The sequence below is a fragment of the Guillardia theta genome (assembly GCF_000315625.1).
Source record: "Guillardia theta CCMP2712 unplaced genomic scaffold GUITHscaffold_312, whole genome shotgun sequence".
Taxonomy (NCBI): Eukaryota; class Cryptophyceae; order Pyrenomonadales; family Geminigeraceae; genus Guillardia; species Guillardia theta.
Genome location: NW_005434365.1, coordinates 1 through 10,433, shown reverse-complemented (window position 1 = coordinate 10,433; position 10,433 = coordinate 1). Strand labels below are relative to the sequence as shown.

General features: G+C 54.8%; 4 protein-coding genes across 4 annotated transcripts in view; 1 reads left to right on the top strand and 3 right to left on the bottom strand.

The window, feature by feature from the left end:
• The window catches only part of GUITHDRAFT_159043 (hypothetical protein), a gene marked incomplete at both ends in the record, with an annotated part of 1,138 nt that extends 475 nt beyond the window's left edge, over positions 1-663 (top strand). Inside the window, 2 exons of the mRNA XM_005818410.1 lie at positions 202-372; positions 538-663. Of these exons, the coding sequence (XP_005818467.1) occupies positions 202-372; positions 538-663 (297 nt within the window). The remainder of the gene's footprint in view (positions 1-201; positions 373-537) is intronic.
• Positions 664-989: 326 nt separating this feature from the next.
• On the bottom strand, positions 990-2,538 carry GUITHDRAFT_122321 (hypothetical protein; the record flags this gene model as incomplete). The annotated part of the gene is made up of 3 exons (XM_005818409.1): positions 990-1,633; positions 2,109-2,274; positions 2,470-2,538. 3 exons carry the CDS (start codon positions 2,536-2,538, stop codon positions 990-992), a joined length of 879 nt encoding a protein of 292 aa, XP_005818466.1.
• Positions 2,539-3,463: 925 nt separating this feature from the next.
• GUITHDRAFT_159042 (hypothetical protein) lies at positions 3,464-5,451 on the bottom strand (the record flags this gene model as incomplete). The annotated part of the gene is made up of 6 exons (XM_005818408.1): positions 3,464-3,550; positions 3,602-3,727; positions 3,776-3,826; positions 3,899-3,902; positions 3,929-4,901; positions 5,406-5,451. 6 exons carry the CDS (start codon positions 5,449-5,451, stop codon positions 3,464-3,466), a joined length of 1,287 nt encoding a protein of 428 aa, XP_005818465.1.
• A 1,785-nt stretch (positions 5,452-7,236) lies between these two features.
• GUITHDRAFT_156567 (hypothetical protein) lies at positions 7,237-7,841 on the bottom strand (the record flags this gene model as incomplete). Its single annotated transcript, XM_005818407.1, has 2 exons — positions 7,237-7,749; positions 7,795-7,841. 2 exons carry the CDS (start codon positions 7,839-7,841, stop codon positions 7,305-7,307), a joined length of 492 nt encoding a protein of 163 aa, XP_005818464.1. The 3' UTR covers positions 7,237-7,304.
• Positions 7,842-10,433: the final 2,592 nt, after the last annotated feature.

Sequence of the window (10,433 nt, the reverse complement as noted above, 5' to 3'; positions counted from 1 at the left end):
CTACCTCCTCCTCCTCCTCCTCCTCCTCCTCCTCCTCCTCCTCCTCCTCCTTTATCTCTCCTCCTCCCTCCCTCCCTTCCCTCCCTCCCTCCCTTCCCCCCTCCCTCCCTTTCCTTTGTCTTCCTCTCCCCTGCCCCCTTCCCTCTCCCTCCTTCTCCCTCACCCAGAGCGCGCAGGGGTCACATCGCTGCCATCGAAAAGCTGTCTTCAGGCTTCACAGGAGCAGAGGCCTACAACCTCGGCACCGGCGTCGGCGTGACTGTGCTGGAGATGGTGGAGGCGTTTCAGCAGGCCAGCAGCTCCCCCGTGCCCTACACCATCGAGGGAAGAAGACCAGGGGATGTCGCCATCTGCTACGCAGACCCGTCCAAGGTAGGAGGAGCTGGAGCTGGAGGAGGAGGAGCTGCAGACCAGTAGCGGAGGGAGCAGGTGGAGAGGGAGGAGGAGGAGAAGCAAGAGTAGAAGCAAGAGCAACAGGAGGAGGGGGAGGAGCAGGAGGACAGGGATAGGGAGGAGGAACTGACGGTGTGCCGGAAGGCTCAAGGAGACCTCAAGTGGAGGGCGGAACACTCGCTTGCCGACATGTGCAGAGACGTCTGGAGGTGGACAACCAAGAATCCGGATGGATACAGCACGGGGGTGAAGGAGGAGCTGCTAAGGTAGAGGAGGAGGAGGAGGAGGAGGATGGGGGGTGAGAAAGGAGGAGGGGCTGGAATGAAGAGAGAGGAGAAGGAGAGATGAAAACAGGTATCTGACACACTCGCAGGGGCATTAGGGATGAAAAGACAGTGAAGAAGGTGGAGGAAAAGTTGGCAGCTCCTGCGGCGAGGGATTGAAATGTGATGGCGCTTATGATCACATGGGGGGGAGGGGAGCAAAAGGAGCGAGGAGGAGGAGAGAGAAAGGGTACTTGGGAGGAGGTAAAGGAGGTTGTAAGTTCTGGATAGTTTAAAGGATATGATCAATGCTCCTCCTGCTCCTCCTCTCACTCACTTTGTCTCCTCCTCCTTCCCCGTGTTCTCTCTCTCTCCCTCCTCCTCCTCCTCCCACTCCTCCTCCTCCCACTCCTCCTCCTCGTATACCTCGGGTCTCACAGGCAACTGGCCGTAGAAAGTGCCGATGATGGTCACCAGCACGTTCACTGCACTGACCTCTTCCTCCTCTCCCCTCATCCCCCTCCTCACCCTGCACAACGTCTTCACGATGCTCCTTAGCGCCGCCAGCGTGTCAGCGTCGCAGGGCTTCTCAACAAACACCAGCATGGCAAACAGCCAGGCGCCTCCTCGCCCTCGCAGCAGGCGCCTCCTCGCCTCTTCCTCTTCCACCCCCTCAAGGAAGGAAGAGAAGGCCCACAGCATCCTCAGCAGACTTCGAGCATCGAGGAACAGCATCTGCTTCAGTGAAGGCTCCTCTCCCTCCTCCTCGTGGCACTTGGCTGCCCAACCTTCCTCTGCCGTTACAAGTGGAGGCATCGGCTTCCAGCCTGCCGTGCCCCTCCTCTCCTCCCTCTTCCCATCCACAATCTCGTGCAGCCGCGTGAAGTAGCGCAGGTAGACTCGCTCCCAGCGGACGGACGGTATGAGTTCCTCCCTGCATGACGCAAAGTCGTCTTGCGCTGTTACCTCTACAGCTCCTGGCGAAGCAGACATCAGGGAGGGACAATGATGAGAAGGCAAGGAGATCAGGAGAGGAGAGGAGAGGGGAAGAGAGGGGGGAGAGGAGAGGAGAGGAGAGGAGAGGGGAAGAGAGGGGGGAGAGGAGAGGAGAGGAGAGGAGAGGAGAGAAGAGGAGGGGAGGGGAGGGGAGGGAAGAGGAGAGGGAAGAGGGGAGGAGGAGAAAGCCCAACGTGACAATCCGAGAACATGTTGGAGGGGAAGGTTTTGGAAGTGAAGATGGTGGAGGAGTGGCGGTTGAACGAATATAGCAACGTGAGAGATTGACATTTAGCAAGGAAGGGGGGGAAGGAAGAAACGTCAGGCCATCTGAAAAGTGTCCAAGAAGTGGAGGGGGGGGGAAGTGATACAGGGAGGGAGGAGGTGATGGAGGGAGGGAGGGAGGTGATGGAGGGAGGGAGGGAGGGAGGGATTGAGAGGAGGAAGGATAGTCACCTTGTGCATAATGAGTATCTTGCTCTTTCCCCTGCTCCTGCATTCGCGGTCTTGTTATGATATCTCCCATTCTCTTGGCCTCCCTCCGAACCCTCCTGAGGTATTCTTGTGCAGTAGCAGCAGCAGTCCCCTCCTGCTCCTCCTCCCAATCGTCGTCTGAGTCATCCTGTTGCACAGAGTGACTCATGATCCTTCCCATCAAGCGAATAGAAGACGTGAAGAAGACCAACACACGTGCGGGCAAGAGGAGGGAAAGGAACAGAGCAAGAAAGAGGAAGGCAAGGTAAGAGCAAGAGCGAGGGGAGGGAGAGCATGGGGCGAGAGAGAGAGAGAGAGCGGCATGCGAGCATGTTCATCTCACTTCCACTTCCAACGCTCTCTGCGGCTCCAGCTCGTCCTCCTCCCTCTCCAACCTCATCCGGCTCGCCATTGCCGTAGCAGGTCCAAGAAGCGGGCCAACCCTTCCCTCCTCTCCGGCGGCCCGCAGGGCGGCCCGGGGCTGAGTGTACGGCCCTCGGACTGCCTCGGAGGATTCAACTTTGACCAAAATTGGCAATGCTTCAGCATCGTTTATTGAGTACAACTTGGCAACAAGCAGAGTAGAAGATTAGACCGACCAACGTTCGACTTCTGATCTCGCGCGCCGGCTACCTCGCTCTACCCCACGAGGACAGCTGCCACATAAAGAACCGCCGAGCCTAAGCAGAGCCAACCCACGTCTGCAGTAAAACACACGAGACAGCCCTCAATGCTTGGTCTGCCTCTTATGCAGGCTGTCTGTCTCGAACGCCAACACGTCCACCCGCGATACGATGTTGCGAAGGAGTCTCTTGCCTCCCCGATTCTCCGCAACGATGACGCAACCCATGTCGCCCGTGCGGCGGTCAGTGTATGCATTCAAGGCATCGGCAACTTCTTCAAGCGTTGCAGTTGGCTCCACAACAACAAACTAACAACTTCGTCAGCATGGAAAGATGAGGCGACAAGGCTGGCTTACCTTGGTAGACGCGAAAGGAAAGCAAGGAGAATCGAAGATGTCGGGCTTCTGGAGCATAACACGAGACAGAGAAGCCATGGAAAGCACTGCAAGCACTTCCTCTTCACCCTCGACACCACCCTGAGGAAAACCCAATTAGGCCACGAGACGATCAACATCATCTATCACCGGGAATGGCTGGACCACTGGGAGCTGATCAATGCCGTTGGCTTTCATGACATTCACTGCCACCGAGCAAGTCGTGTCAGCCTGGACAGTGATCGGCCTGCGAAGATCCGGAAGCTCCATGATCGTCTTTCTCATCCATTCGTGACTGCATCAGCACCAGTGAGGCAGGAAGCTGCAGACATTATTTCACTCACGGGTCCTCCTCGCCATCACCCTTGGGCATGGGAGGTTCCATCTCGTGGTGCACGACAGATCCGGGCTTCACGTATGTCAGTGCCTGTCACGTATCGAGTGAGACTCAACCCCTGCCTATCGCCAGCATCGACACCTGCTCGACGTCGGCGATAAGGTCTGCAGTGTCCTCGATACCACAAGCAAATCGGACCAAGCCATTTGTGATACTCAAGCGCTGTCTAACTTCCAGAGGCTGATCGTAGTAGCCTACAACTCTGACCTGTCATGCAGATCAACCTACAATCAACATTGCGCTCATAATACAAACCTGCTCAACAAGAGTCTCCACACCACCCAGCGAGGGTCCAATGTAAGGAATCTTGAGCGCATCAATAAATCTAAATGGAGATCGAAAAGTTATCCTCCACAGGAAAAGCAAATTTCTTGATACCTTGCTGTGGCATCGAAAGTGTCTTGTGACCAGGGATTGCCGTCACCACGGATTTCAAAAGACAAAACACCACCAAAGCCCTTGGCAAACATCGACTTGCGAGATGCAACTGCATGATCCCGATGGTGCGGAAGGACAGGATAATGAACTTTCTCAACGCACGGATGAGTGTCGAGAAATTTCGCCAAAGCCTCAGCAGTTCGATTTTGCTGTTCAACGCGCAGAGACAAGGTCTTCAATCCCCGGAGAACCATGTAAGCAGCATGCGGATCGCAGACACCACCCAGGACACCGTGCAACTTCCTGACTTTGTCAATGTACTCTTTCTTTCCAGCCAAAACTCCACACATCACGTCATTGTGACCGGCAAGGTACTTGGTACCACTGTGCAAGACCAGGTCGGATCCAATATCAATAGGCCTGTGGTTCACAGGGGTAGCAAAGGTTGTATCAATACAGCAAATGCAGTTGTGAGCCTTGCACAGCGCGGCAATCCTCTCAGTGTCGATCACCCTGCACAAGGGGTTGGTGATTTGCTCAGAGAAGAAGAGGGTAGCGCCCTGGGTTGACAGGATACGCTCCAACTCGTCAACATCAGCAGGATCAATCACAGTCAGCTTAACCCCCATCTTTGGCAAGACTGTTGTCACAAACTGTCTCGTACGACGATAGCAATCCGTAGTCGAGACGACATGTCCATTTTGATCCACGAGGGCCAACAACATGGTGGTAACAGCATTCATACCCGAAGATGAGACAAGAGCATCTTCAGCATTCTCAAGCGCCATGATCTTCTCTTCCAAGGCGCGCACAGTGGGATTACCATAGCGCCCATACTCGAATGACTCGTAAGTGCCCTCGTTGTATGCAACAATCTCAGCCGTGTTGCGAAATGTAAAAGTGGCTGTCTGCACGATAGGGGTTGCAAGAGCATCCAAGGTGGCTCGAGCCTTCATGCCACCCTTCTGTCTCTCCCCCCCATGCACAGCACGGGTGGATGGGCCTCCAACGTTGATCACAGCGTTCCTGTTATCGCCATTGAAGCGAGCAATGTTCGCTTGCATCTCATCCGATTCGGCCTTCCCCATCAGTCCAGGCTCGTCCTCCACACGCCCACTGTCTCTCTTGCTGATTTCGTCCAGAGGACCCGACATCTTTTTCTCTCTAGGCGCTCAAAACTTCCAATCTCAGCCTGTACCAACGAGTCACTCACCAGGGAAAACATGCACACTAGCCAAAGGCGGCAATACACCACTCATACAAGAAAGAATCTTTTCTATACTCCCCGCTACTTGATTCTACATGAATCATGCTCTAGCACGACACGTCCTTCCCCTCATTCTCGCCCAACAAATCACTTCAATCTCCAATGCGGCCGCCTGTTTCGCTGCCATTTCGCCAAGAGTGCAAAACCACATAAATCACTCAGAGCATGCTAAGAGCGGGGATCATGCTATAACTTGTTCATGGATCAGTCTGCGCTACTTCATTTTCTCCTCTCCTGCACCTTCCAGTTTGTCAACACCCAGCATGCCATTTTCCCCTCCCGCCATTTCCACAGAGGCGCACGCCAAGTTGCGATGGTTCGTGTTCTCAATGGGTTGGTAGAATCTGTCGATGTAATTTCAAACTTGTTTCTGTTTCGGTGAAATATTTTCATGTAGCCCACAAATCTGACTAGAGATGCAAGGCAAAATCAATCTGAAAACCCTGGCTTCCAGAGGGGTTCAGCGAAAAAAATGTTTTAATAACATTTCGGTATGAGTATTTCAAAATTATATTGTCGTATTTTATTTTGACTTGCAAATTTTATGTTATGTACATCGTATTTTCAATAGTACCAATGAAGTCCACCCTCTTTGAAATATTTTTCTCCGTTGTTTTGATGGTTCACTTGGCCTAAACCACGTTGACCCCTACCCCCATCCCCTTGTAAACTACCCCTGACACAGGACCCACCCCTATATAGCCCCACCCGTATCAGAACCGCAGTTTTGACTTGTTGCACCCCCTACTCATCCGTACATGACCCTACCTGGTCTACTTGCTTCCATGCCCAACAAAAAGTAGCAGTACCCCCACAACAATACCTTGGACCCACCCTGTTCATAATGTCTTCTTTTCATCTTTACCCCTACCCCCTCTCTTCTGTGACCTACCCCACCTCCTGTAGGACCTACCCCCTCAGATCCCTTCCTAACCACCCATAGCTTTGTCACTGGTTGTCACTACCCACCCCTGGGAAGTAAGTTTTTAACCCCTTCATTACTCAAAGTACCCACCGGGTCACCAGAATGAGACCCCTCGATATACCCCTACACCACAGGCGTAGACTAGACTCCCCCACCCCCACCACCTACCCCTTCGACCACCCTGTATGTATAGGACTATAGCACTCCGTCCAGTTTCAGATCCTATGATTTCCTAGGACCCAAGTTGGATGCACCTACGAACTATAATCATTTTAAGAATATTTTTAGATCAATCGCTTGATTTAAAACCATTTAATCAATAGGCCCTAAGGTATTCCTCGGACCTCCCTGCAACCTAGAGTTATTACCCTACCTTTGATGTTTTGAGGCCCTTGTGTATGTCTCTAGGACCTTCATAGAACAATACTAGGACCAAATCGTACCACAAGAATCACGTGCGGTGTAAAGGCTGCCGGTTACATAATTCCGAATTTCGGCCTCGGACCGGTACTTCTCCCCGACGGGTGGTGGGTACTAATAAACTTTGTTTACTCAAAGTTAAGTTAAGAATCAGTAGGAGGACAATCAGGAGTACAACTCACTGACTGAGCTACCGTTTGAGTAAAGTTACTCATACTATCGGATCATTCAGCGGACCCCCGGGGCGTCGGATCAACTTTCAGTTGAGGCCGGCGGGCCGCCACGAACACTGAAAAGTTCCGAAGTTGCCGTTGAAGTCGGCGATCGACTCGGGGGCCGGCCCGGCGAGTCCCGGGCCGCGGCGGAGTCGGCGGCGGCGCTGGCGAGCATCGGAGCGGCGCGCGACCGCAGCCGCGGCGCGGCGGCCCCCGTGGGCGGACCCCGGCCCCGGGAGGCTTACTAGTTACTAGTTACAGTCACTGAGGCGGCGCACTGTACGGTAAGCCTACTGCCCGGCTGCGATCATCGGATCGCGAGACACTCAGAGTAGTGACACTGTGACAACAAGATCGTGACTGAGACTGATATAATATAGTGACATCTTGAACTTGAACTTGTAAGTAGCCTACTTCAAGGCTAGTCGGACTCCGAAACATTGCTCTGGCAGGCTGATCGGACACGGGGGGCAGCAAGTTCCGAGCGGCTCGAGTCCGAGGCTCAGACTGACCGACGGACTGCCTGGGCCGCGCGGCCTGTCAGCACTGAGCCTGTACGGTCACGGTGCCTTATGATACTCAGGCTTCGTTGAGACCAAACTTCCACTTGAAAGCCCAGGACTTCTTCCAGCTCCCGCGTCCTCGTGGTGGGATCAGGTCCTTGTTGGGGCCTTCAGCCTTGTGTTTGCACGTGCCTGAGAAGAGGCCTCCACTCTTGTGGCTGCAGTGCCGGCAGTGCTCCTTGGCCTGGCTCAGGATCACCTGCTCCCGCAAGCCCATGAAGTTCTTGTGGGCGTTGTAAGCTGCGTCCTTGGGAAGGGTCACCCGGATGGGGAACATGGGCCCGTGACCGTGAATGACCACACTCCAAGCATGAAAGACCTTCTTCCCGACCTCGTTGGGCAACCGAATCTCCGGCGCGAGGCTCGGCCTGATGGTCTCGTTGGGCCGCCGGATCGTTCTCTTGAGGCTAGGGAGGTTCGGGCGCCACCACACCAGCAAGAAGATAGCGACGATGCTCTCCCTGCCAGCGAGTCAGCGAGAGGCAGCGACAGCTCTGTGCCCTCACAGTATCGCAGCGACAGCCGGAAGGATCCAAGCAAGCACGCAGGTCATTTTGGTGTCCTTTTCGCAGACGGCGGAGGGCTGGACGGAGGAGGAGGAGGAGCAGCTCTGCCAGGAACCTCAGGAGTCTCGTCACAGCATGCACATCACCTACAGTCGCCAAGTCCTTCGCCTTGGTAGCGTCGTCGCAGCACATGGCAAGCTCGAAGGGAGAGCAGGTGGGAGGGCTGGAAGACTGCGTCTGGCAGCTGAGGGCGGCTGACTGGATGCCCGTGATGGCAGTGCAGTGAGCCTGCGCTGCCAGCCCGACGAACGCAAGGAACCACACGAAGACGGTGACGCGGAACACGATCTTCTGCCATTTCAAGCTGATCTCTCCGACCAGGAACCATTGCTTCCAGGCCTCTCGCTTCATCCTCTTCCCCGTGGGATGGATGGGGCGGAGACCGTAGATCGCCATGGGGCCTGCGATGAAAGCCTGCACTATCTGCACGATGAGTGTATTTACAAGGCTGACAAAAGAGAAGTCAGCGTCAAGAGACAGACATCACGGTGATGGAATACTCACTTGTTGTTGATTCCTGCGTTGGGGGCGCGGGCTTCTGGGCTTGCGACGGTGTTGGACTGGAGTGCTGCGCAGACCCACAGCAAGGCAATGAACACAAGATGAGCGGGCAGGAAAAGGAACACGGTTTCATGCTTGAAACCAAGTCCAAGAACGTTCTCTTGGAAGCTCCAGTGGCTGAGGGTCCGGATCCATTCTGACATGAAGTAGCTTGACTGATCAGCTTGGTTCTTGTAGGAGCTGACCACCTTCATCTTCTTCTTTTCCTTCTCCATTTCAATAGGGTCTGACAGTTTCACGCTCACTGCGTCGCCCCCGCCATCCTCGCTGTCCTGAATCTTCTCAGCCTTCTGAGCAAAGAGCTCCACCATCTTGATGTTGGAGGACATACTCTTGGTCAGCCGCTTCAGGCTCTCAATGTAAGGCTCCTCCACCTCACGCCACTTGCTGACCACCATGCGGTTGCAGTCGTGGATGTTGAAGCCGATGACCTGGTTCTCTTTGATCGCCTCGCAGTACTCCATGCCAAGGTTCAAGGTCTCAGGATACATGTTGGTGATTGTGGCATTCTCTTCGTTGGAGGCTGTGCTGCTCGCCTGCAGCGCCTCTTTGAACTTGGACAGAACTTGAGAAAGCTGAATGTATCCACCAGTGTCGAACACCACAGCAGCCGAGATTTGGGTGTTACCCTGGTTCATCTCAAACACGACCCACTGATGTCCCGGATATGACTGGAGCTCTACGGGCTCACTCGGCTCGACCACTGCCGACGGCACAAATCTTCCCTTGAAGTCAACCCAAGCAAGTATAAGCTTGTTTGATGTATCGTTGAGAGCCCTAACTTTGAACTGGGAAGATTTCAAGCATGGTGACGAGCACTTGCTCTTCGGGAGGCTGAAGGTAGCCGTAGACATAGTCGATGCCAGCAAGGCTTCCGGGTTGATACCGAACTGATCCAATGGATGCGGCGCCATCTTGAAATGAAAGCGCTAGAGCAGCGATGGCTGTTTCCTGGACTGACAAGGAGGGAGGGAGAGAGGGATGGAGGGAGGAGGCAAACAGGCTGTAGGGCTGCGGGAGGGCGGAAGCCGCGGAGGGGAGGGGAGGGCAGGGGAGGGGAGGGAAGAGCTGGGGCCGTGCGGGTATTTGAATCTGATTGCAACAAGAACTCAGTACCCCTTTACCCCTCAAATCTACTAAAAAGTACCGGTAGGACCCACCTCCACAAAAAGTTAACGCGCCGCATGTGCCTACTCGCTCGCCCTCGGATGGACCCCTCTACCCCCCATTCCTCCCTTATACCACCCACCCCTCTCAAAGAGTTAATCGGCGATTGCCCCATTTTCGGTTGGCCCCCTCCAGTACCTGTAAGTTCAGTCAACTTCCAGGGTTCCCAGTTGTGTCATCGCCCTCATACCCAACATCCTCGCTCCGTTACCGGCTCCGTTATTCAGGGCAGTGCTGCCGTTATTCCTCAGCGGCCGTTAAGGTACAACGGTATTGGCAGTTATTGCCGGACAGTTACTTCGTGACGGCGCCGCGGCAGTCGGAAGTGAGTCGGACGGTCGGACTCGAGCTTCCGGAGCTTCCGGGTTGACTCAGTGACTCGCCACTAGTCACTAGTGTCACAGGCAGTACTGAGCTCTCAGAGCTACGGTACTACTAGCCTACTAGGCTAGGTGCTTGGTATCACATCAAGTTGAAACCTGGTATCGAACTGGTATCAAACAGCTTCTGGGTGGACTGAGGCAGGGACTGAGGGCGATGAGTTAAGGGACGGAGGGCGATGATCTCCGCAGCGTTCAGTTTACTTTAGACTGAGACGTGCGGTCGCTATGACGCGCGGAGCTCCTGGAAAGTCTCGAGAGCCTTGGCGAGAGCCTGAGCGAACAATGAGAGGAGAGAGGAGGAGAGGAGAGGAAAGGAGAGGAGGAGGGAGAGGAGGAGGGGAGGGGAGGAGGGGAGGGAGGGGGGGAGGGGAGAGGAGAGGGGGAGGCGAGGAGGAGGGAGAGAGGAGGAGGGGAGGGGAGGAGGAGGAGGAAGGAAGGAGGAGGAGGGAGGAGGGAGGAGGGAAAGGG